At 41.5% G+C, this 27,087-nt stretch overlaps 1 protein-coding gene across 1 annotated transcript in view; it reads right to left on the minus strand.

The window, feature by feature from the left end:
• Positions 1-238: 238 nt before the first annotated feature.
• Positions 239-27,087, minus strand: part of SORCS3 (sortilin related VPS10 domain containing receptor 3) — a 593,582-nt gene continuing 566,733 nt past the window's right edge. The window contains exons 20-27 of the mRNA XM_059899211.1: positions 24,070-24,203; positions 15,630-15,753; positions 13,886-13,998; positions 10,013-10,144; positions 8,174-8,273; positions 7,102-7,207; positions 1,571-1,731; positions 239-798 (exon numbers count right to left, since the gene is read on the minus strand). Of these exons, the coding sequence (XP_059755194.1) occupies positions 734-798; positions 1,571-1,731; positions 7,102-7,207; positions 8,174-8,273; positions 10,013-10,144; positions 13,886-13,998; positions 15,630-15,753; positions 24,070-24,203 (935 nt within the window). The 3' untranslated portion in view covers positions 239-733. The remainder of the gene's footprint in view (positions 799-1,570; positions 1,732-7,101; positions 7,208-8,173; positions 8,274-10,012; positions 10,145-13,885; positions 13,999-15,629; positions 15,754-24,069; positions 24,204-27,087) is intronic.

The following is a 27,087-nucleotide window of genomic DNA, read 5'->3' on the forward strand; positions in this document are numbered from 1 at the left end:
ACACAGAGATGCAAGAGTTAAGTGTGACAGACAACTGGAGAGCATCCAGAACCCAGCGTCAAGCAGGCCTGGGGGTGGGTCAGCTCTGAAGGTGGGTGCATAAGCCAACAGACACATCTTTCCTTTTTCTGTTTTCTTTTTTACTAAACATTAAATTATTTCTCAGGAAATAAAGAGCTACTTACATTGTAACTATATACAATAAGCCATCTGCAGCTTGCAATGGACATGCACGGGGCAGGGCCTCTTCCGACAGGTGTGCACGCTTCCTGCAGCTACGCTCACTCCCCACAAACCTTCCTCCTGCAGACCTAACTGGGAAATGGTTTACGTTTTAGGTGCGTGCTGGGAGGGAGGAGGCGGGTACTGGTGATTTGGGCTTGTCGGGGGGAGGATGGGAGGTTAGTGGAAAGCCAACCCAACTTAAAAAATAAAAGGAGAGAAAGACCTCAAGGAAAACAAGATTCCTTGCACTATCAATGGCAGAATGAAGCAAGAAAGCCATGGGAAGATGCATCCTTTGCCCTTAACACAAATACAGCCATTTATTCTTTGTGTCTCATTTTAATCAGTTACGAATGCCTTCGCCTACCAAAGCTAAGCCTGCTATTTATGAAGGGGCCCTTGGTAAACAAAAGGTAAAAAAGACATTTTCATTTTTCCATAATAAGAGTAATAGGAACCATCAAAAATAAAAAGTCAGAAAGATGGTTGACCACGTGGCTTGTTGGTATTAAACACTAGTGCAGTTGGGGATCTCCTTTGTGCTTTCGCTGTTTGCAATGGTGGCAATGCCTCCTGCAGGGGAGAGAAGACAGAGGGAGGTAAGGATGTACCTGTCACAAGGGCGTGGGTCTGTGCTTTATTTATTGCTAAATACCAAGCCACCTTAATGTGTGCTTATGAAATAGGGCACCTGGGTAGTCTATCCTACCAGCTCACTGGCTTATCTTACCTATGTTTAATGTTTGCCATCTCCCACCCCAGCACACAAGGTAGGAGCAATACCTTGCCATCTTATACTCTGCTGATCACAATACTAATAGCCAACAGGTACTGAACACGTATTATGTGGCAGACACTGTGCTAATGATATATGTCATTTCACGATCACAACAATCTTAGAAGGCAGATACTATTATTCCCATTTCACAGATGAGGAATATGAGGCACAGAGAGGTCCCAGAGCTAGAAGATTGGTAGAGCAAGAAAATGAATCCAGGGCTATCTGATGGCAGAGTTCCTATTCACGTGATTATTGGGACGTATAATGCTTTTGCTTTATAGAAAAAATAAAGAGAAAGTCCAACAGTAATAGTTGGCCTCAACCCTCTCCCACTCAGACTCCAGCACTTTTGATCTTGATCTACTTCTAAGAGAAAAAAGTTCTGCCAATTTCATGTGGTCAGAGGTGGCGGACACTTTAAAACATGATTATGTCGCTGTAGCCAACTGTTTTCTCCCCCCACCCTCCAGACTAGTCCCATCTGAAGGACAGCCCACATAGGCTGGCTGCCTCAGGGTCTGGAGGACAGAGGACTCAGGAGCCTGGTGATACCAGCACACATACCTATGACCCGGGTGTCCAGCTCTTTGTCCAGCAGTTCCTCGGGCTCGGTGAAGTCACTGAGTGTGATTTTGGGGGCGTTTTCACTTTGGCTCACTGACCCAATCATCTCCTGCTCCTTGTCGTGTTGGACTTGAGCATAGATGTTAATCCAGGGGATTTTCCTATATGGGGCAGAGCAAAATCAGATTACGATCACGGGGCATGCCCAACGGGGGCAACTGGGAAATCCTGGGTGATAAGGTGGAGGAAGAAGCTGTTTACAGGACCAGTGTCAGGGAAAGGGGCTGGCCACCCAGATACTGTCCCCATGAGAGCAGTGAACACAAGGAGGGACCCAGATGCCCAGCGGAGAGGTAAGCCGCAGGACTCCCGGAGGCACGCACCCTCCTCTGAGGCACAAAACCAGCAGGTGTAAACAGAAGGGCAACGCTATCGACCAAGTGTGCACTAAAACCCTTAAACCATTTACCAGTTATTAACGTTTACAGAGGAGCTGGACTTTGAGACTCATAAGCTTGTATCATAGTGAAAAGACAGCTTTTTCTAAGTTTGTATCAGTTTCATCAATTCACATTGGTTTTCTTTATGAATAGCCAAGAAATAAAAGACTTATAGCCATTGCTACCATTTTTAGAACACCATCCATGGGCCAAGTATCTTAAATACTTCCATAGTCAGTTTCCTCATCTGTTCAATAGGAATAACAATAGCTTTCTTTTAGGATTGTGGAGAGGATTAAGGCAAGGATTAAGAGAAGCTAAATAACTTCCTTCAAAGACAAGAAGGTAGGAGGTTTGGAAACAAGGCAGACAGACTTGAGGTTGGAGGAGCAGGTAGGTTCAAACTGAAATCTGCTGGAGTATTCATCTCCTGACCCATCTCCATCATCTCCTGACCAACTGTGTTCCAGCTTCTGTAGCCTCCTTTGACTTCTTCTAATCCTGCGCTTCTCAAATTTCAATATGCTTATGCCTCACCAGGTTCTTGTTAAAATGCATTTGTTACTCTACAGGCCTGAACCGGATGGGTTGAAATTCTGCATTTCTGCCTAGTTCCCAGGTGGTACTGATGCTGCAGGTCTGAAACCCAAACTTTTGAGTTTCAAGATTCTGATACATCAGACTCGTCCCCACCTTGGGGACGAGGTTTGAATCAACTGTTCCCTCCGTAACACACCTCCTTCTACTCTTCTCGTGACGGTGTCCTTCTTGTCCTTCAGAATTTGGCTTACATGTCACTTCTGAGAGGCCTCTCCTGACCACCCAATCTCCACCCAATCTCTCCTGACCACCCAATCTCTCCCGTCAATAAATATGTAATTATGGGATGGTGTCTATGAAAGAAACGAATAGGGTGTTGGTTTAGGGTGATGGAATAGGCTATGTGTGTGGACTTGTTTTCTGTCTGTCTTTCTCTCCCACAAAAAGCCCCATGTCTGCAAGGTCTACAGTTTCCACTTTCACTGCTCTACACTTAACTTACCACAGTGCTTGGCATGTGGTTTACGTTCAGTAAGTATTTGTCAAATAAATGAATAAATGACCTCAAAGCCTATGCTCTTTCTATTTTCATATATTATGTTCTCAAACAAAAAGACCACACTTTTATCTTAGAATTTTACAGGTAGAAGAGCCCTCTCTTACCTCATTAAATGATGGGGAAATTGGTCTGAAGTCCAAACATTTCATGAAGCTGATTACTGGCATAGATGTTATTAAAACTTGAGACATCTGACACCTACCCCAAACCAGAACATTCTGTACAAGTATGAAGCAGAATCACTCTGTTACCCTAGTGCCAACCAGTGGTATTTTCAAGCATCTACATTCCCTTCCCTACTCCAACTCCACAATGAGGTAGAATGTGAGGCATTTAATAAGGTCTTCCATAGCTAATTTGGAAGGAAAGATCCCAAAATATGTTTAAAACATGGACAGTTCCTACCTTTCATTTATGTCCAGTTTTCATGTTTTTAATGGTTGCTTTCCATACATTAAGGGAGGTGTCCTCCTGACTCTTACTGGTCTAAACCAGCTTACTATAATTTACAAGAACTTTAAGTGAAGAGATTCTGTGTGAGGCAGCAAACCGCAGGCTCTCTAAATGTGTGTAATTAAAATTTCATGCTGGCCCTCACTTTCTTCTTATCTAAATAGAAAGGCAGCCTAACGACTTAGATTTCTTCTAATCATAAAAGTACATATTACTCATGAACGCTGGGATCAACTGTAATATTTATTAGGTGCTGGGGGCAGTCAAACCATTCCTGATCACACAAGTCTGGGTACTTCAGAGCTGTAGCCAGAGGTCACTGCCTCCCTTTTCCTGCTTTTTTAATGATTGATACCTGTGAGAATTTGGATAAATTTGCCCTTATAAAGACTGTTCACTTTATTTTAATCTCTGAAAACGGGCATATTTTTTCAATATTTTTAATAGATGGTTGGAAGGGAATGAATTTTATGTCACAACTTGCAGCATTTAAAATTTTTTTCAAATTGCTTTTTATTTCTTAACACATCCATTTGTAGGACTGTTGAGACAATAAGTCAAGACTAAACCCCACTTTTGCAGATAAGAAAGGTGGGAAATGAGATTTAGAGGCACGTCTTGGGCTATTCATTCATGTACGTTTTAATAAGAGGAGTAAGATGGATCAATCCAAGTCACCTATATAAATTTCAGTTTTTATTTGTTTGTTCCAACTATGATTAAGTATTAGAAGTCCATGGGAGGAATTTAGCAAAAGTAAAGTAGGCTTCGCACTGTGATGAAAGCCTTACTGAAAAAAGACTGGAAGAAATATAAAATTTCAAAAGTTTTCTTGGATAATAAGAAAAAACAAACCTACAGTATAGAAAGAAGGTCTTGTTAGGAAGTTTTCAGAAAATAAAAGCCATCTCAAAATGATTTTTATATTCCCTAAGACATCACAAAATAGCAGTCACTATCCAAGAATAAGATCAAATGTGGTCACTTAACAGAGGAAGGAGAATAGAGTTACCATGATCCCCAAGATTCCTTTAAATAATTCTATTCTTCCTCTATTAAGTGACCACTTGGGACACTGAGATTGTTTTCAGTGCCTGGCACACAGCAGGTGCTCAATAAATGTTTGCTGAATAAATTAATGGCTTAATGAATTAATGCTGGAGATGGCAGAGAGAAAGTTTCGGGGTTTGAAAACAGCATGGCCAGTGATTTGGAAACAGAAACAGAATTACCCTTTCCCTAGCCTGTGCCATCAAAGTGTTTACTAGTCAGCTGTAGCTATTTAAATTTAAATTAATTGAAGTTAAATAAAATTAAAAATTCAGTTTCTCCACCATACCAGTGGCTACTGTATTGGACAGTATAGATTATGGAGTGTTTTCATCTTTGCAGAAAGTTCTATTGGACAGAAATGAAAGAAGCAGAGGAGACTCTAGGAATCATGGATAAGAACCTGACCTTTACTTGTCAGCAAGCTATGCACCCTCCATATAGCCATCACTGGAGTTCCAGGTGGTGAGGAGGGAAAGGAGACCAAAGAAACAAAGGGAGATCCAAAAGGACCTCTGCCAAAGGGCTTGGGCACTGGGAGGAAAACTTCCAGAAAAGGTGACTAGAAAAGAAAAGGTAACTGATGATTGGTTACTCTTAATTGACTCAAACCATTTATCCAGTTTGACTAGTATTTGTTTCCTGTATCCTGATTCCCTGCCAGGGACATAGAAAGGGTTGGCTGATATCTGGGGACAACAGAGGTAGAATAATTCAGAGATGCCATTAACTGGCATAGATTCAAGTATTAAAGTCTGCACATTAAGAGATGGCGACATTAGTAAGTTGACTGTCTACGGAGTTTAGCAACATTTACAAGAGAGCAGAAAACTTTCTAAGTCACAGGGCAGATCTTGCCTTAATTTTGAGACACCTGACATAAATACCTCTTTGCAGGACTTCTATTGGCCCTGGTCCTCAGCGAGGATGGAGGTCTAGGAGCCAGAAGGTGATACATTTGGGTTAATTGATCTTCAAGTCCCAGCAACCACCAGCCTTCCCCACAACCAAATCCTTGAATGAACGAAAGTGTGCTTTGTGTGTAACTGAAGTGCACCCATAAATGGGTGTTGCTTTGACCAGACTGTTTCTATATTGAATCTTTGCTCGCTAATTGGATATGAAGGCTTTTCCCCTTCTTCAAAGGGAACATGGCAGGTGGGTTGACCTATCTTGATCCAAGAGGACGTGAACTCACATAACTGGTCTATAAATTGAGTAGAAAGGTAAACCCCACTCCGTCCTTCTAGTGGAGAGTGTTTAAGAATTCCTGCTGTTTCGGCTAATGCTGAGATGTCTACTGAGTAAAACTGGTGTTTTTAAGCCTGAGAAATCCACTAGAGGAGAGCTGATGGGGGCTGGGGGCGGGGGAGGTAGAGTGAAGCACCTTTACCACTGATCTCTTCCAAAAATCTAAAAGCATTACCTTCAGTGTCTTGAAAAACTCCCAGGACCAAGTTATACTTTCAAAACTCATCTGACAATAATTAATGATATTTTTACTTTACCCAGACTTCCTATGAAGCACATTTCTATGCCACTGATACGTCTGAGCCCTACTACGTGCCAGTTTGTAACACAGGAGGTGCCTTTGGGAGGCACGTTATCTATAGTAGCTTAGCTTTTGTGATTTTTTATTATGTATTAGATATAGATATTATTACCTCGAAAACATACAGCAAACCTACAAAGTATTATTGTTTTTCCATTTTACACATTAGGAAATGAGGGCTTAGAGAGGCAAATTCAATTGCCTAAGGTTGCAAATGTTGAAAGTTAAAATTGGGTCTGATTTTTGAGTTCATACTCTTAACCAGCATATCTCTTGGTAGATGTATTACATTATCCAAACAATGGTACAGAATTATTGATTTCAATTTCTTGTTTTTAGTAAGTATCCTATTACATCACCCCGCCTCTGGCCTTCAAAAATAACTCTTGAATACGAGTGGGGTTTGGTTTTCCTGATCAATTTCCCTCTAGAAACAGGAAAAATAGGGAGGAGTATAAAATTGTATATTTTAGCATGCAAATTTAAACAGAGATGTTGGATATCAGCAATACAAGATAAGAAAATATGTGTGTGTGCATATATGCGTAACCAGATTTCAGCTGCATTTTCTCCACTTAACCACCCTGAATGGGTGGTAAGCTGTAGAAAAAGATCTCTTAAATATTTGAGACCTTACTTCAGAAACTTAGGTGAGGTTTGAAAACCCCTCAAACTTCTCTTGAAGAGAATTAACTGATTTCATAGGCTACCCCTCATTTTCCTAACTCAACATAATTATAAACTGGAGAGCGTTCAGATTCTTAAGCTCCTTTATTCCCTGACCCTAAACCCTTCCTGTTCTTCGCCAATGCCAAGCAGAGCTTCAGGGACAGTTAAAATTACCTATTTAGGATGAGTTTAGGAATGTCGGTTACAGGAGGAATCAGCTCCCATGAATCTAGCCCCACGATTAAAACTGAGTGATGGTAGCACATACCTTTTAAATTTGTAGATCAAAAACACCGCCAGGCCGACAAACACCACTGACAAGAGCATAAGCATGGCTGAGCTGCTGTGCCCAGCACTGGAGTCCACCAGTGGAGCTAGGAAGAAAGAACAGACTTGCTCACTTGGAAGCTATTAGCTGGAGGGAGTATCCGTTGGAGAAAGGAAGCCAGCTGGACTCCATCCTTATATCCAGCCTCCAATTGCCCTGCATGCTATCTGGGCAGAGGAAGCTTCGCTTCAATGATGAGAATGGTACCCCTGATCTACAGCTTCTTAGGGATCTGCTCTGCCTGGGGAAACTTGCTGCTCCTTGTGTAAACTGTACGCAGCTAAGGGGAGTAGGAATAGGGCTTGAATGTTCTTTCTCTTAGACAGCCCGATTGCCTGTCAACATGATCATAGGTGGCCCATTGGGAACTCTGGCTTAAACACTGATGGAGTGTTTCAATCTCTGCCTCTATACTGTTGTGGTAAAACACTGCTGGATGGGTACGTTTGGGACCTCCTCATCTGAAAAGTTTTTATTAATTAGAAACGTTCAGCACATAGGCTTCCCCAGAGAGCCAGAGGTAGATGCCCAATGGGACACGCCTCTTTTTATTCCTTTCACAAATCAACCGCCTAGAGCTGGTCACTTTTTCTACTTAGAGTTACACATGATAAATCAAAGAGAGTTTTAAAGTTATTTGATCTAGTCTTCTAACCAAGATTCACTGAATCAGAGAATCATAGAAATTAAGAGAGCCTGAGGACTACCTCATACAACTCCAACTGTTATAGATTAAAAAAAACATAATAAAGTCCAAAGCCCAAAGGAATTGTAGGTTTTTCCCCAAGATCATCTAGCAATTCAATAGCAAAGCCGCTTCTAAGAAAGTCTTCTTGCCACCTTAACAGGAAGCCTCAAGAAAGATGTGATTAATCTTTCTTTGCCATCACTACACAAAGCCATTTACGGGCATTTATGGAGAAGTGTTTGGTAAGTATCTCCTCCCTTTTCTCTCCAGGATATCAGAGCACCACCCCACCCCCCCACCCCACGAATCCCAACAGGCACTCACCTAAAGTCAGCTGTGTGACATACACAATGACTTGAATCCCTGGCTTCAGCTCAAACTGGACCAAATTTTGGTTTAGAGCATTAAACAGCGTCTCTACAATCTGGGGAGAAAAAAAAAAAAAGAGAGAGAGACTGCATGGGAAGAAATGTCATGTGACCGTGCTCCCTCATGGAATAAGAAACCAGGGTCAATAGGCAAGAAATGACCACGTTCACTCAGAGGACAGGATTTTGCAACATTTTTATCCATCTGGTTCTCCCAGCCCCTAGAGCCCTGGGAAGCCAAGGACACAGCTGGTATTATTCGCTTATACTGGAGAGGAGAGTGAGACAGAGAGAGGCGTGTCCACAGTCAACCTAGTGAATTCGAGTTGACAACAGATATAGAGGTTTCATTCAGCTCCCAGTTCAGTGCCTTTTAAGCCTGTGTAACTTTCCATAGAGAGACCTGTTGTGGGTCCCAATGAAAGAAAGTCAACTGACCAACCGTTAGTTCTTTAATCTGAACAAGCAATATGCACAGGGTAGAGAAGCCCCTGCCAGGATTAAAGCAGGCACATACACCCCAGCCCACTCCTCTGCTGTTTCTCTTTTAGAGACAATGGGCGGCAAACATTAAAGGAGAAGCTGCCTCCTTTTTATGGGATAATTCTTCCTCTTTACTTTTCCCCAGCAAGTCTCGGAACACGTAACATCGATTTAATCACTGTGTAATTCCCACATGAAAGCTGAGGCAGACTAAGGCTGTTGTCCCTAACTCTTATCTCACTGTACACGCCTTAATATCACAGCTGCTATTCATCACCGTAATTACCTATTTATCTAAATGGATGGACACTGGAGCTTCCAAATATAGTTCACACATGCCACTTGCTATTTCAGAGTAAAGAGGTCTTATAAAAGTGATGTACGCATTGAGAAGCTGAAATTATATCTGGCCAATTTCAATATGCAGCCCTGCAATGCAAGGATCCGCTTCATTTTCCAGAGAAACTGATGGCATCTGTGCAGCTCACAGAGGACTGTGGATGGATGTGGGGATGGGGTGACAGCCAGGTGAGTAGCAGAGGGATACAGAAGACACCTGTACAATGATTAACTCGTATGGGAGCAAATGTGTTTGATTCATGCTGATTTCTAGCGGCCTCCTTCTCACTTATTTCTACTTCTAACTTAGCATCACAGGAGCATGGAAGAGTAAAGCAAAGCACAGCCAATTAAGACCCCAGCAAGAGCAGGAAGAGAAGGAGAACCATGGGACCACCACTGACTTCATTTCTAGGCTAGTATGCAGATCACAAGAACTATATGCCATTTGATAAGGACAGTAAATCACGATCCCTTTTGGGAATGCTGCTTCCTTAGTCAAAGCAACATGAGGCAATCCATCTTTTTCCAAAGACACATGTTTAAAAGCAGTTCATTTTCTTCCTAGAAGCAGAACTTCTACTGACTAGGATCTTTAAAGACAGGAAGCACATTTCCCCAGAAATAGATAGGGAAACTCAAATTCCTCTCTTCATCTCCCCCATCTCTTTTCCCCAGAACAAGTCATTGGGTGGGAGACATGAGCAAGTTGCAGGAATGGCAACTGTTGGAATGAATGACTTTGGGGGTACTCTTCCTTCCTGTGTAGCTGAATGCTCCAGTGTTTATGCATTTGTGTTTATTCTAGGTAAGGCTGATTGCTCTCCAAAGCCCTGGGTGCTGGACAAAGAGTGACAGTCTGATGGACCCATAGGAAAGGGCTCATCTCACTTTTTGGCTGGAAATACTTTGTGTCCCCTTTGATTATGAGGTGGAGGCAAGTCTCCTACCAAGTTAGTTTTCTTTCACTTACTTGTTCCAGGTCCCCTTCATTGCCTTTCCTCCTCTCTGTCAAGTTCTTGGGGGGAAGGATGAAGAGCTCTGCGGAAGTGGGGAGGCCAGGGAACACGGCAACTAGGATCTGCTCTTCTGGGATGCTGGTTACCTGCAAAGATGTTCAGACCAAAGAATGGGGTCCTGGAGGAGCCAGCCTTCCCCAAGTCAATAACAAGGATATGGACTATACATTTTTTTAAATGCAGCATTTAAGGCACAGTTTCCAATATATATCCAGGCTTCTTTTCTGTTTTCCCCTCGAACTGCCAGGTAGAGAATTATTAGTTTTACTTCCTCCTCTGCTCTTATATACATTTGTACTGAAACTAAAATACTACTACAAGTGATTTTCAAAATACTGTTTGCTGGCAATATTGGCAAAAGCTCTTCCCATATTTTCCATTTTTCTACACTAAGAGGACTAGAGCTTCTGGCTAAAACATGAACAGACTGGCTGCAAATGAAGAATAGGAAGTTATAAACAAACATGGGAAAAGGCAAATTAAAAAAAAAGAGCAAAGCAGCTCTTGTTTTCACTTACTAAAGCAGGATTTTTCGTTAAGTTACAGTAGCTAATACTGGTGAGGCTTCAATTAAGAGGTTTCCTCAATTGTTGCTGGCAGCACTAAAAATGGATACATATTGCCGATTTGGTTTTCAAAAGACTTACTGGAAGGTCATAAAAATATTCAGACCCTTCATTCAGTAACTGTAACTTGGAGTGTTTGTCCTAAAGAAATGATCCAAAATATAGGAAAAGCCATACGGAGGAAGAAACACTCAGAACATTATTTATGTCAAATAAATGGGAAAGACTCAAACATTCAAAAAAGTAAAGTAAATAATGGTTATACTACCATTAAGATGATAATTAGTACAGGGAGGCAACATGGAAAAACACTTAACGGCAGCTGTATCCTGATCTATTACCTCACATTTCTTTGGTTACAACTCTATAAAAATAAAAAATAAACATAAAAAATAAAACAAAGCACTAAAAGTTCTGTTAAGATGTTGAAGCAGTGAATGAATTTTTCTATTCCTGAGTGTTTAGTAAAAGGATTATATTGTTTTTGGATAAAAACTAAACGTAAGCTTCCGTCTGAAGGCAAATTCCTTAAGAAAACAAAACTCTGAGTTCTCCTGTGTAAAGAGTAGGCCTGTTCTTTCCTATGTGTCTCTGGAAGGTCTTTATATCCAGAACAAAACTTCTTCTTCTGTCAATCCAAATACGATATATAGAGTTTTTGACTTGGCTGAAACACCTGCCTCCTCCAAGAAGTCTACCCTGACTACCTCGTCTGCAGTGACCTGTTCCGTGTCAGTCTCTCGCCCCCAGCACCTCCAGATTACCATGAAAGGAACTTAGATCATGTCCACAGTAACATATGAGTATGTCTGTCTGCTACATTCTTTTCTCTGATAACTTCTTATTATATGTTTGCCCAGACATTCCAGGGGGGCGGGGGGCAGTCTCTGTGGCTACCTCACTGTTCCAAATGATGCCTGACCTGGAGGAAAGAATAGACACTGGACTGAATAGAAGTGGAGGGACTGTCTCCCATTAGCTCAGCTCTGATTTCTTATTTGGAACTAGAGATTGGAGTTAACGCTCAGGAATGTGATGCAGGAAAGAGAGAGTGCCAACCTGCAGAGAACTAGCAAGCGGCAGTCAGAAGCCTGGAAAGCCCTCCAAAGTGGGGAGGCATCCCCGTGCAGCCTGAAGAGGCTTTGCCAGATGCCTCAGTTTCCCACTGGGAGGCAAGATGGCCTTATCCTAACCAGCCAGGGGAAGTAAGTCTCAGAGAGCAGACTGAGGTCAGACAATCACCCAGTTGAGAGAAGGGGACACGCCTCTGAGTGCTGTGGCTGGTGTGACCCTGTGTCCCAGGGCAGAGGTCTCAGGGTGCATCACTTGGCTAGGGACCTTGGAGGGACCTAATTCCAGTCATACAAAATCCCACACAATCCTGGATGTTTCACAGTCGAAGGCATACAAGACCAATTTCATTTTCATCCCTCTCTAGGAACAATCCCTTTATAAACAGATGTGAGGTGAAGTTCTTCTTGTGGACAACTGCCCACAGGCATGCTCTCATATCATTCTCTTTTATTTGTGCTTCTTCCTTCCTGGCAGCTCCTTCTCCATGTCCTTCCCTGGATCTTCCTCTTCTGCCTTGGGAAGCATCAGCATCCATCCCTGCCCCGCCCCCTCTCCCTCTCAGGGTGGGGTAGGGGGATCTACAGAGCCCCACAGCCTCAGCTCCCACATTGCTACCTCCCACAGAAACCTCACATGATCCCCAATCCATATCTTCAACTCTCTTGCTTATCTTCATCCAGTTGTTTCTCACGTGCTCCAAATTCATATGAAAGACCAAATGATTACTGTTCCCCAAGCATGTTTCTCCTACACAGTCACCATCTTAATCAATGGCAAGGAAAACCCTCTCCGTCCTACTCTTAAAATCAGAAAGTTTCTCCCTCCCTCTCATCCACACTCTTATTTTATTAGTCACCGATTCTATTGCTCAACTGCCTAAGTAGCCTTTGAATCGTCCCTCTTCAGGATCACAATAGTCTTTTAACTGGTCATCTTTTGTGAAATCTCCCCCTACACTATTCACTTTCCCACCTCTGGAGTCCATCCTCTGCATTGCCACCAGAATGGGTGTCTGAAACATAAATCTATTGTCAGAAATTTTTACTTATATAGGGTTGGCCAAAAAGTTCGTTCGGGTTTCCTGTACTATCTCACGGAAAAACCCAAACGAACTTTTTGGCCAACCCAATATAATAAAGAAAGAACAACTTCCCAGAGCCTACGGGATGTATGTCAAACCCCTTTTGGCTTCTCAGACCCTTTACAAACTGACCAATCCATCCCTGCTCAACATCATTCACACCTGCCCTTATAACCTATAGATTGGCTACACTAAACTGCCATGTCCCAAATATGCTGGGCTTTCCACTGAGCCTGGCTTTGCACACACTGTTCATTCTACCTGAAAGACATCATCCTCTCTCTGTTAACTACTATTTATCCTTTAAAACAGAGTTCAAGTATCCCCTCCAAAGACTATTCTAATAGTTCACAAGTATTTGCTGAATCACAAATGTGTGCGAAGCCTGAACTTTCCTGGACAGAGTGAACTGAGCTTTTCTCTGTGCTCTTTTGAAATGCTGGCCATGCCTCTACCATAGAACTAGCTGCATATTAGACTTATCTCTACATTTGAATTGACCATGTTTTATTCACTATTACAGTCCAGTGCCTAGGTCTGAGCAAAGGATTAACAAAACCCTTTCAACTTTCAACTTTGTCTAAGGAAAATGTGACCTTGGGCAAACTCTATAACCCCAGAGTCTGCTGCCATGCTCTGTTTCCTGACCTGCAGCCTTCTGATGGCCACATATGGTCAGTGGGAGTCTTGAAGTCTGAGTGGTTAAAAAACAACAACAAAAGCAAACAAACAAAAAAACCCCAAATCTTGGTGGGCAAACAGCCAACCAAATGAATGATATTAGTAAAGACTCAATGAGTGACCCAGCCATCATTTCATTAAAGGGGTCAATCTCCTGTCTTAGAAAAATTTAGGATTAAGATGGGGCCAATTTCCCATCCTTGAACACTGGATTGATTCTCTGTCTCTGTCTCTCTCTGCCTAATCTCTCCATCTTTCCTTCCCATCCTTCACTTCCCCCATTCTTCTTTTCTCTCTCTCTTTTCACAGAGAAATAATCTTTACTTAACTGCAGAATGGTGGTTTGCATCCATGAAAATGTATTCTGGACCACAGCACCTTGTTCTTTATTCATAAACATTTAAGCAAAGAAAAAGCCAACTTACTTTCACCAGAGCCCGCTTGATCACATTGGCAATATCTTGCCTCCACTCCGGAATGTCAGGATTGTGGTAATCCAGATTAGGAGAGAATGATAAGAGTTGGGACTGAAAGTATTCTGCAAGGAGAGAGCGTGTGTGAGTGAGGCTGAGAGAGGGTGTGATAGGCAAGGGGACTCCATGATCACTGTGCTTTAGGGAAAGGGCACAGTCTTTCATGTGGCCTCATCTCAAATTCCTTCCTCTCAGCCTGTCTCTTGGCTTCTAAAACAAAGTGGCATTTGGTGACTAGAAGTAAATTTGTGCTCCTACCATTTTTGTTTGTTTTTAAAATCTTAAGGACTTCTTCTTGTAAATGAACATTATCTGAAATGCAAGAAAATTGTGAAACTCCAGAAGAAGGGGACTTTTGCTGCTGTAGATGGTATCATGCAGAGGCAACAATAAAGCATTAATAAATTGGGCTAGATTAGAATGAAGCCTTTTCTTATCCTTCCCTTAGTTCCATGGATCCTGCTAGAAAAACTGCCTCAGGGGGTTAGAAAACAGGTCAAAACTCTAGTATGTGGGTAACATTCAGTTTCTCAATCTGATTGGTAGGTACACAGGTCTGTCCACTTTGTGATAATTCATGAAGCTAAAACACTTATGATCTGTGCACTTCTCTGTATTTAAAAAAATTTTTTTAAATTGAAGTATAGTTGATGTACAATGTTGTGTTAATTTCTGCTGTACAGCAAAATGACTCAATTATATACATATATACATTCTTTTTTATATTCTTTTCCATTATGGTTTATCCTAGGAGGTTGGATATAGTTCCCTGTGTTATACAGTAGGACCCTGTTGTTTATCCATTCTAAATGTAATAGTTTGCATCTAATAACCCCAAACTCCCAGTTACATTCCAATAAAAATGTTTACTTAAAGTCTTCCAGGTGCCCGATGAGAGAGCCTGAGCCTCAAGTTTGCAGACTTGTAGGAAAAGGCACTCACCTGGGGTGAGGTGGAAGAAATACAGACTGAGTCAGAGGGTCACATACTTCACCCAGTACAACTTTCTGGAAAACCCTGGTATAGTGGCTGTTTTTAGGGTATGTGGGAGGTTTGTGGGATGGTGGTAGAAGCACAATTTGATTTAAAAGAAATTTAATAATTAAGAGTGGTTCTCCAGGATTGAGAACAGAATGGTGGCCCTATTTACCACTCTCCTGCCTTGCTCTGTCTTTCTGTTCTCAGCCTTAGTCTCAGCCTTTGCAGCCAAAGATCAGAATCTCAAACGACAAAGAAAACACATCAGTTCTGTGTAGTTCATCTCAGTGCCTAAGCTGTGAGTTCTTCAAGAGCAGGGACCATGCCACCTCCAGCTTTTGAAATCACTGGTCCCCATCCTAACAAAGAATGGATGCCACATGTGTGTGAGAGATACCTTGGCAGGTCATCAGATCTAGATGCTTCTATGATAGTCTTTCCAGCTCAGCATTCCTTCAATTTATGATACATCTCTGTCTAATGAGACCATCAGGTTTTGATGCAGACACATCACAGAAGACAAGAAATGCCTGTCCGTGATCTGCTTCTCTAACAACCTCCGTATCTATTCAAGAACAAGGTAAGAAGTAGGTTTGGATACCTTTTGTGGACCTACCTAATTTTCCTATGCCCTGGGGCATTTCCAAAGCAGTCGGCGATTGCTGCTATGGTGTATGGAGGGCATTGGCTGGGCAGGAAGGGGCATCACGGGGCTTACCGTGAACTGCGATGTCTTTCGTGTCCTGGATGAGGGCATTCCCAGCAGCCACCTGGACAGTGATGGTATTGGTCCCCTCTGCTAGGAACGTGAAGGAAATGCTGCTGTCCAAGGTGATGAGGGGCTAAAAGAGAGAAGCAGGAACACTTACTTAGTCCTTTATGGGATATCAGATTCCCTCCTTTCCTGTAAATCTCAGACTGTCACCAATCTGCATAGCATTTGCATATCCCCAAGGGATCCTAACTTGAAAAAGGAAAAAAAAAAATGCACAGCTTTCTAAAACTGTGATTGTTTATCCAGTATCCAGGAAGAGCATTAATATACTTGAAATGCACTGTAAAATGTAAATTCTGAGAGAGGAAGATAAGACTGGGCACCCTGGATTTTGCATGTCATTCTACTCCTTCTCCTGGGGCAAAGTAGAAGCATCTTTTGTAATCTATTCCTAGTGACTCTGGGAATAGGCGATCATTTTTCTCTTTTCCTCTAATATTCCGTGTCACTTATATGTTCATCCTGTATTCCATCGGGCTGTAAGATTTTTCAGAGAAGTGACCTCATTTTATTTATTTTTGTATCAACCACCCTTGGCAAACTGTCTTACATCTAGCAGGATCCGTATATAACTTGGATGTATGGTCATATTATTGACATTTTATTTGGTCATATCTGTGTTTTCCATTGCAAGGCATTTCTAACAATTTAAATAAGTTGGAAAACATATAAACATGCATATCTGTGCTCACTTTTTAATCTTTTTTCCTTTTCTGTTTTCTTTCCTTGATCATAACAGACAGGGACTTGTCAAAGATAAAGAAAGAGAATAAGCATATTTTTTTTCTTGGGAATTAGGATGTTGATAGAAGCAGGTGCTTACTGGAGAGAGGAGAATGCAGATTCTGCGATTGAAGGGTCATTATTCAGTGATTATCCTGAAGCCAGTGCCCTCTCAAGTTATCTGGTGTTTGCAAGGTAAGACATATTAGTAGGAGGCTTCTCTAAGGCAGCTCATGAAGAGATGTCACAAGTGCAGATGAGCAGACCTCTCTCCTCTCTGTGTGTTAGGACGACAATAGGATAGAGTAATGATGTAGCCAGCAGGGGATGTGTAGAGTTTCCCTTTTAAAATGTGGGTATCGGCCAGTGTTCACACAGCACACCCGTGCACCTGGACCCTGCAGAGGCTCAGAGAGGCAGCTTTCAGACAGCGTCCCTCCTGCAAGACTGAAATTCCTTTCTAGCTCAGAATTTTCAACTGGGCGTCTGAAACAATTATTTGATTTCTTGGCTTGAATATTCTATTGCTCTATTTTATGACCAGGCTGATGGCTGGAGTTGGACAGGATTAGAGATATTGCCCTAAGCTTTCTGACACCCTTTCTTCTCTGCTTGCTAAATGAAAGAAAGAAGTGAGGATAGAAAGAGTTACACTCTTTTTCTCAACTAAGGGTAAACCCCAGAGCCCAAGCATGCGTCTCCATACTTATGGCTCTGTGATGATATGCACCAGGGTGTGGCCTTATTAATTAAACAACAGATGAGGTACAAGTAGGTTCTGTGATGGAAATCAACTCCCATGGGCCAAGAGTGGCTGTTTAGTGTCCTGTGTTGAGAAGGAAGCTGAAGTCAAGTTGGGCTCAGCATGGTAATGTCAGCCACGGACAGAGGAAGAATGTGTGCCACTGAGTTGCCATCTTTAGTATAACAAGAACAGAGACTTGATACTCTGGCTCTGTTACTATTTTAATGAATGACCTTGGGCAAAATTTGTCCCCACTGTGTGCCTTAGGTCTTTATCTTTTAAATTAAAGGTTTGGGTTAGAAGTTGTGAGGACTCATTCAGGAATCAGAACACATAGGATTGATGAATGGCTTTTGGCAAATTTTCTAATTCCTACTAGTCAACTCCTTATGACTTACCTGTCAGAATACCTTCAACTGCTTCAGTACCTAGGTCATATTCTTTGGAAGGAGAATGAGATACCTCTATATACCAAACACAATGGCTACATTTTCTTTAAAAATAGTAATTTCAAATATTATTGAGGATGTGGAGCAACTGGAACTCTCATACATTTTTGGTGGGATGTACAATGGTGCAACGATGTAGGAAAAAGTTCAGTTTTACAAGAAATTGCGATAATTTTTTCCAAAGTAGTTGTAACATTTTATATTTATGACTTAGCAATTGAAGTCCTGCAGATTTAGTCAAGATAAAAGAAAATATCCACAAACAAAAGAAAATGTTTATAGCAGTACATTCATACTAGCCAAAAACTGAAAAGAACCTAGGAGAATTTATCAATAGGAAAATGAATAAACAAGTCATAGTATATGCATACAATGAACATAAAAGAACAAATATTGATATACACAACAGTATGGATAAGTCCCAAAACCATAAGAAATGAAAGAAGCCTTATATGAAAGAATTCACATGGTATAATTACATTTAATGAAGTTCTAGAAAAGGCAAATCTAATTCATGATGAAGAAAATAGTGATTGGTTCTGGGGGTTGGGGTGGGAATTGACGAGGGGCATGAGAGAACTTTTGGGAGTGATGCTAATACTATATATCTTGATAGAAGTTTGGGTTACAGGTATATGCCTTTGTCAGAACTCAGGAGCTACACACTACAGATCTGTACATTTCATTGTTGATACATTTCATACCCCCTGTGGGGGAAAAAGTATAAACAAATAAAGGACTCTAGCTAATGATTTGCAACCTAAAGCATTTAGGACAAAGCATGTAAGTGCCTGAAATAAATCAAAAATTTAAGATCGGTTGATGGCTGAACAGAGGGATGGACAGATAAACAGACATGATAAAACAAGCACAGTCGATGTTAATGACAGACTACAGATGGTGGGTATGTGAATGTTCACTTCAACTTTAGTTTGTGTTTGAAGTTTTTAATAATAAAATGTTGGGAGAGAAACAAAACAAAAAAGGAATAATTGATGTTGTGGTTTTTTGTTTGTTTTTTTGATCCTATGAATTGCTCTCTCTGACCATAACTATATCACATTGTCCTTCCGTTTTGGTTACTGCCCTCAGCTATCTCTCATCTCTTCCCAGCTCTCAGCCCCAGGATACTTTTCTCCGCTAATGGTTGTCTCTTCAGGGAATCTGCACGACTACCATGTCATCTTCTTCAGCTCTCAGGGGTCTACATGGCCCCCGCTCTCCTGTCTCTGCACACTCGCCTTATCTTAGGCTTGGGTGATGGTGCTGTGCCAGCCAATGACGTCTTTCTGAGGGAGTGGAATTCTTCCTGTCCCAGCAGATTTGGTCTCCCCTCTATCTGGCTGCTTTCCTAGCAGATCCAGGAACCAAACAAGGATGCAAGTCTGCAGGACAAGGGAATGCCATCTGAGGTGGGAGGGAGTGTGCCATCCCACCAGCCAGTCAGGGCTCTGAGCCACAGCAAACAAACTGTGTTGAATGTGAACCCTTGGCCTCCAGGTAACAGGCCCCAGGCTTCCACCCTAGGGAAATGGCAGAAGCTAATTTTGTTTTCCAAATTGCTTTTGTTTTTCATCAGCTGTTGTGACATCATGGCTGATTTCACCTTCCTGGCAAAGCTGGAACACTCCACGGGATTCTTGAGTTCTTCACTGGCCACCCATGTCTAGTGTACGACACTAAATTAAATCAAGTATTTTAAGGTTCATTTACTAACTCTATTAGGCAAGCAGACACATTTATTAAGCCAGAACTCTGTTAATCTCAGCAGATTGGCCTTTTAGAGCCCCACAAATCCAACAGGCGGCCAATTGACTTCTCCGTGTTTTGTCCAAGCTGCAGGGCCAGCCCACAGCAAGGCTCATGTCCTGCCTAGGCTGCAGGCTGCACCCCTGCCCACAGAGGATCCCTCATGTGCAACAGGTCATGTATCATCCACTAAGTCCAGCAAGACATCAACGAAGCTCTGAGTAACTAGTTAGGAGATTCCCACGTGACCAATGGATCAGGGAGCTTCAGGGAAATGTTTGGATGCAGCCTACACCAGATTCCCAATACATAGTAAGTCAAGTTAATATCGAATATTATAAAATCCCCACAATTTAAATGTATACCTTGATAAAACCTTCCATTCCTAAATTGGACAGGCTGTGTAATCACTACACTTGCCTCACTTAAAACCTTCAGCAGATTACATATGTGGAAAGTGCTTTACTTTATGAAGTGGAGAAGGCAAGATATATAATTGTGGATATGCTATGATTAGAACTACATGAGAGAAAAGTCTAAAATACACAAAAAGACCAAAAATAAATAAAGCAAATAGTACCTAAATATGTGTTATGACTATGGGAGTATTTTGAAAATTTATAGTTTTGGGGAAAAAAAATTCCCTCAAACACACACACACACACACACACACACACACACACACCCCTCTAAAAACTCTTCAAAAGTATCTCATTGTTGAAAATATCACTGTCCATGAATCTGGTTCTATCCTCCACTATCCTATCCTAAATCTAAGTTTCTATGACAAACTAAAACACATCCGGTTATGTCATTCAAAGCCATTTGTCATCTATCCTCCCCAGTTTTAGTTTTTTATGCAATTTCTCCCCAAATGAATCCCTCTTTGGTAGTGTCTGTCTACACAGAACACAAACAGGCCCAAAGCCTTACCAGTGGGAACAAATCCCTTCTCCTCCTCTCTGGCCTCAATTCTACCACTCCTTCAATGCCAGCTTAGGACCAGCTTCATACACAACTTGCTCCAAGACCAAGAAGCCCTGCATCCATCAACCCCTAGGCTGCCTGGCTGGGCCAGTAATGTTACATTCCTATTACCATTCCTTACAGTATCTATTTTGGGATGTTAACCTCATCTTCTTGAATAGATTGTTTCTTAAGGGCAACAAATGGAATTTATACTGCTTTGTGTTCCTCATAAGATCTAGCACAAAATATAGGTTCTCGAGAAAGATCCACGGAGCTACTGATACAATTTCGCATCTCCCACTGATAGACTTGTAGGTATATGGGCCTATAGTTGGATTTCAGGAATGCTTGCTCTCTTCTCTTTATTCGTACATCATCACACTTGCTCACCGATCATTGTGTGTGTGTGCTCATCTTGCCTTCTCATCAGAATTGTAATCTCCTTGAAGATAGAGACAAGATTGTAAGTGCTCTTCTATTCCTAAGGGTACCAAGCAGAGGGTTGGCTATAAAGGTTTGTGGGGAATCAACTGATTCTTATTGGGAGGTTGATTTAATTCAACCACCTGGGCAAACCTGTCCAATCCAATTCACCTGGTCACAACACATAGAAACAGACACACACAAACACATACACAGGGGATAATTTCTCCTTCATCAGTGATGTTCTGATGATTAAATAACATATATGAAGAGCCTAGTGCAAGGCCAATGCTAGAAAGAAATGCTCAAAATTAGTATTAGCTCCTTTTACAGATCGGTTTGTTCATCAAAGGTAACCACATAGCTCGACACTCAGAGCACTCACCAAGACACCCAAAGACACTCATTCATTTGCCAGGAAAATACAATGCTCACTAGATCAATTTCTGGGCACCGTGGCCACACTGATGTGTTTCTGTCATAGTGCTAGCAAAAGCACTGCAAATGTACCTCTTTTAAATGGATGGAATAACGATGCTTGAAGGTGGGAGGGAAATCTCTAGAACCATGTCAGCTTTGCCACTGAGATGTAGATGCCATTGATGCCAAGGATGAGCACAACAGTGACTGGATGTGTTCTCAGCACTCAAACGTCATTCTTTGCTTAATCCTCAACGCAGTGTTAGAGTGTAGTAGCTACCAGTCTTATTCTGACATCACAGTGAACAAAACTAAGGCACAGAGAAATTACCTGATTTGACAAAAGGCATACAGCAAGGAGAATCTGAGCCTGGACCCCAACCCAGGTTTGTCTCATTTCAAAACCACTCTGTTCCAATGCCTCTAATGTACTATCATTCTCTTGGTTCTTTGGGAAGAAAAAACCAACTAGTAAGACCTTTGAGATCTTGGGTATTTGTACAGCACTTTATGCTCAAGTTTATAGATGGAAATTCCTAACCTAAGAAGTACTTCAGGTCATCCTCAATTAAAAAAATAAAACCATAATGCCATTCTGCAATTTTAAAATTTCCCTCTAATAATATAGATTAGATAGATAGATAGATAGATAGATAGATAGAAAGATATTTCAAATAATAACTCAATGATGTTCATGGATTAGATATTAGTATCCTTGATTTAGAGAAAACAACACTGAGCTTCAGATCAGGTGATTTGTTCAAACTAACAGATAATTTTTAGAGAAATAGAAACTAGACTCTCCAATCACTTTGTCCACTTCTCTGTTGATCAAATGTTCATTAGACACTGTCTGGTATTTCAGGCCTTAGAATAAACACCCAAAGAAAAAAATGGTGCTATAGAGAAACACTGTCTTCGGTTCCTTGTGGGCTGTTGAGTAAATCATTGGGTTCATGACGGCCAAGAACTGCCCTCCCTACACACAGCTGTCTCCCAGTAAAGATCAACAGGTGAACAAACACTAACAGAAAAGAACTCCCTGGCTGGACAGCCCAAACCTCACATCCTCAGAGGTGAAATGAATTTAAAATCTTTCTCTTTCTGATGCTCTCCTCCCAGAAGATTTTCTCTTTTTCTTTCACCACGTATGTCTGCTGGTGTTTGAAGCAGAATTTTAGGGTCTGTGACCTCCAAACAGAGTGATGCAGAGAAAGCATCCTGGGGCTGGGGGGTACATGGTAGATGGGAGTTAGGAGACCTGGGTTTAGGTCTGGCTCGACAACTAACCAGCTGTTTGACCGTAGGATGCTCATCTCACGCAGGCAGCTTCACTTCTCTAATATACTAAATGGGGAATCTCATTAACGAACCTCCTTACCTATTGTCTTGGTGAATAATAACACCAGAAATGCAAAAGCATCATAGTCTATGCTAAGAACTTGAAAGTATACAGCACAAATGATGCAAACAAGAAATTGTCCCTTGGGTCCATAAATCTAATTCAGTCTTTTATCAAACCATCCTGTCAGTTTTTATACCAAAATAGAAAGCATCCATTTAGTGAGTAAACTAGTCTGTGCCAGGGAGATACATAGTATCTTACTTAGTTTTCACAAAAATCGAGATGATGCAGGCATTATTCTCTCCAGTTTGCTGTTGAGTGAATTAAATTTAGGTCAAATCACTTGATTAAGCTCACATAACAAACATGTAGCAGTGCTAGAAACCTAACCCTTGTCTCTCTGACCCCAAGGTCCGTATTCTCTCAACTGCATCATGCTACCACCCTAGAAAAGAGCAGGATTTACAACATTGTAAATCAACTATACTTCAATAAAATTTTTTTTTTAATTTAAAATAAGAGCAGGGATGAATCATCTCCCACTCTTATCATGCAAGAGCTGAAGTTCTCTTTGGTCATCTCGTAACAAACAAACAAAACTGGCATTGTTCCATTCCTTTTTAAAAGGAATTACTACACTGGCAACTGAATATTTATTTCCCCTTTCTTTAGATATCCAGCATTTCTGAGTCTGATATATCTTTCATAAATTTTTTTTTTTTAAAGTAAAGGTCTAAGATGAGCAATACCAATCACATCAAGAATGACTAAAGAAAATGCAAAGACAAAAACAGGAAGAGTGAAAAACATGAAGTCCTTAAGCTGAGGAACCCTCAGCCAAACTGCTCCCAGCTTCTGTTGTACAAGTGTGGTTACTCTTGAAAAAGCTTCAACATCACCAGTTGCCAGGAGTAGGGAGTATCTGCAAAGTCCAGAGTTTGGCCCTTAAGTCCCTTTCTTTGAGACTTGGCAACATCCAGAGTTTGGCCCTTAAGTCCCTTTCTTTGAGACTTGGCAACATCAGTACCATGCCTAAGAAGAAGAACATCAGTATCCGGCCCTAATAGAACACCTAGTAGGTCTTGCTAAAGATGCTTTATGTGCATTATTACCCCATTTGACTTTCACTGCCCTGCATTTAGATATCTAATTCACATTTCACAGATGGTGTCACTTAATTTCAGAGATGCTAAATGACTTTCTTGATATCACAGAGCGGGTGAGTAGAAAGGCTGGGATTAGAACAAAAGGGAGCAACATCAATATTAGAAATATTGGTTAGAGGAGCAAGAACAACCAGGTTTGTGCAGATTCTCCGAGTACCCTTTCTTCCTCAGGATTATTTGAACTTTCCCTGTTATAACAATGAACTTGCTGTAGGAGGGTATGTCATATTCAATTACGTGGATTCATAGCTTCATTAAGTATCCCCTATTGCCCACATCCCCCCTGTGCCCCGCCCCCCGCCCCCCCCCCCACCCCCGCAACATCAACACAGAAGTTGGAACGTGGGAACATTCAGTATAGACCTAAGCAGACACCAATCAGAAAGGGCCAAACCTTTGTACTATTGCCGAACCACCAGAAATAGGTAAGGGTCCCCAGCTGGCTGGGCCACACAACTGCACTGATGTTGACCTCCTTATTTCTTATGGCAACAAATGGAACTCGGAGATGAACGTGCTCCACGGGACCTAAGGGAATAAGAAGAACAATGTCAATGTTTCTATTCCTGGAATGAACAAACAATCACACTCCCAGATTCTTAATCTTAACCTCTATTACCATCACCTATAAGAAAACAAGGATTGCAAACTCACAGATGTTGAGAAGTATGTGTGTTTGTGTGTGTGTGTGTGTGTGTGTGTGTGTGTGTGTACTTGAAATGAAGTACCGCGTATAATAGGGAACTCAAATCGGGCTTCAGATTTTTTCAGTGACATCTGAATTTAATTTCCATCCGATGAGCCCAACCTCGAATGCTTATGAACCTCCAGCCCAAGGACAAAGCTAGTTTACTGGACACTTAGTCAATAAATAGGAAGATAAAGAGTGGTCTCTTGCATTTCTGCCGATTAGCCTGTATCGTGATTGCAGGTCAGTGCATTGTACGGCGGGCTCCGCCATGATCCTCAATTGTTAATTGGTCCCACCTTGTTCAACAATCGGCCATTGTGCCTGTCATCTGCAACACTCAGTGGGTGTCAATCAGCAGCTCGCAAGGCTGTTTTATAAAAAGGAAAAAGCCCATCTCCCTAAATTGAAGGAGAAATAAGTGCCAGGTTCCCAAATAATAATTTAAAAAGCTGCTTGCCAAAAGGTGACCAAGCTTCTATTTTTTTTTTCTTCCTCAGAAAACTGATGTAAGCAGTCTCAGGTTCTAAACTAGCAAGTAAGAGAATAGATTGGAACCCACCCTATGCATACTAAGTGAGGATTTTAATTTAATTCATTTCCAGAATAACGTGAGAAGAGGAAAACGCTGCTGGAAGATGTTAGTGTATCAGCGTTGCCTTTGTGGGTTAGATCGGTTATTTTTTAATTCTGTGGGATTTTCTCCCCCAACCTTACCCCTTTCTTTTTCCTTTCTGTTTTCTTTTTTTCCTACCTACTTCCTTTCCTCCCTTTCTTCCCTTCCTTATATCCTTCCCACTTAGCCAAATCCAATTAAAATCTTCTAATTATCTGTCCACACTAAGAGCACATTTTCCTGGTTTCCACCATGATAGTGTTGATGAGCTAAAGTGACTAAAGGTCACAGCTGTAGCATGGACACCTCTTTAGCCTGGGGGCCTTGAGTTCTTCTCATGGGTGGGACATTTTCCAGGTCACCCAGCCTTCACTATTGATGTCTTGGGTTATTTTGGAGACAGCTCAGTTTAAAGGGAAGAAAACAGATGGATACTTTTCACTTCTGCTCCTGTTTAATTTTAGCTGTATGACCTTTTCCTCTATCTTACAGAACCTTGACGCTACACAGACTGTTATGCTGTCCCCTGCCTTCCTTACAGTAATAAGAACATATGAAAGTGATGTGTGGATGTTAAAGGTGTCATATAATTAATTATGTGCTGACACTGTTTCCACCACCACCACTACCACTACCACCACATCATCGCTGTTCCTGTGTATCACTGTGTAGAAGTCCCTCTTGGAAGAGTGGGCGTTCTGAGTCTCACCGGGTACCTCCTATGTCGTAAGTAAGTTTATATTGGGATAAAAGGTGTTTGGACAGGGACTGATGTTTGGGTGAGGAGATTAGCCAGACTGGCTTGCCACCTCCCAGATGGTATTTTCCTGAACAATCAACAAGTGAATCTGTGTATCTACAGCGTGAAAATATTCTTTGTCTACTGCTCTCTCACCTGACCCCAGACATACGGCCCCTCAAGATTTCTTTCAACAAATAATTTCAAACCTGTCACTTCAGATACACATTTGGCTGAAGGTTTAATTATTTTCAATGAGTAAATCTGTTTAATTATTTTGGTATGGTTTGACTGTTGTTGAGAATAAACACACACACACACACGTGTGAGAAAATACTGCCTACTTTTCATTGCTTTATTTACTCATTTTTAGGAGTTTTTCTGGTTTATCTCTCTTTGTTGTTTGTGTGTTACTGATCATTGCGGAAGAGAATGAGGTAATGGGAAGGGGGCCCTGGCCAGGTCATGTCCTAAGAGGGAGATAAGGAATCTGGGTCTTATTTTAACACCTCAGAGTTGTTCTTCATGCCCAGATTCACATCCCTCATTCTTCTCCTGCTGGGAAAGGGGACCCTTTTATGCTCAAAGTCAATGCCTCTTTTTTTTTTTTAATTGAGGTATAGTTGATTTACAATATTGTGCTAGTTCCAGGTGTACAGCCAAGTGATTCGGTTATACACATATACATATATATAAATATTCTTTGTTTCAATTCTTTTCTACTATAGGTTATTACAAGATATTGAACATAGTTCCCTGTGCTATACAATAAATCCTTGCTGCTTATTTGTTTTACATACAGTGGTGTGTATCTGTTAATCCCATGTTCCTAATTTATCCCTCACCCTCTTCCCCTTTGATAACCGTAAGTCTATGTCTGTGAGTCTGTTTCTGCTCTGTAAATAAGCTCATTTGTACTATTTTTTAGATAACGCTGCTGTCTTATCTCTCTCCCTCAAAATGCATGGAGCCCATTCCCCTGGCCAGCTCATGGGAACCCTGGGCTTTTCCACAGTTCAGTGATGTCGCTATGACTCGTGGCCCTGGACAGACTTCTCAGCTTTCGGTCACTCAGAGGCTTCAGGTCAACCAGGGCTTACATTGTTGGGTACTCTGATACCCCAAAATATAAAATGAGACCTCCTTCTCCCTAAATTCATGCCAAACACAAAAGGGGTGGGGCTTCCATGAATTAGAACACCATCAAGCACGGCCACATATATGCCAGCTTCAGGACAAGTACATTTGGGTAAATATAATCTCAAGGAACAACATCAAACAGCTTTTCAGGGCAAAGAACCTGAGCCAGAAGCTCCAGACTTCAATCTACAAATAAACCATGGATCGGGGAGAAGAGAGCTGAGGGATT

Source organism: Balaenoptera ricei, chromosome 16 (genome assembly GCF_028023285.1).
Source record: "Balaenoptera ricei isolate mBalRic1 chromosome 16, mBalRic1.hap2, whole genome shotgun sequence".
In the NCBI taxonomy this organism is placed as follows: Eukaryota; Metazoa; Chordata; class Mammalia; order Artiodactyla; family Balaenopteridae; genus Balaenoptera; species Balaenoptera ricei.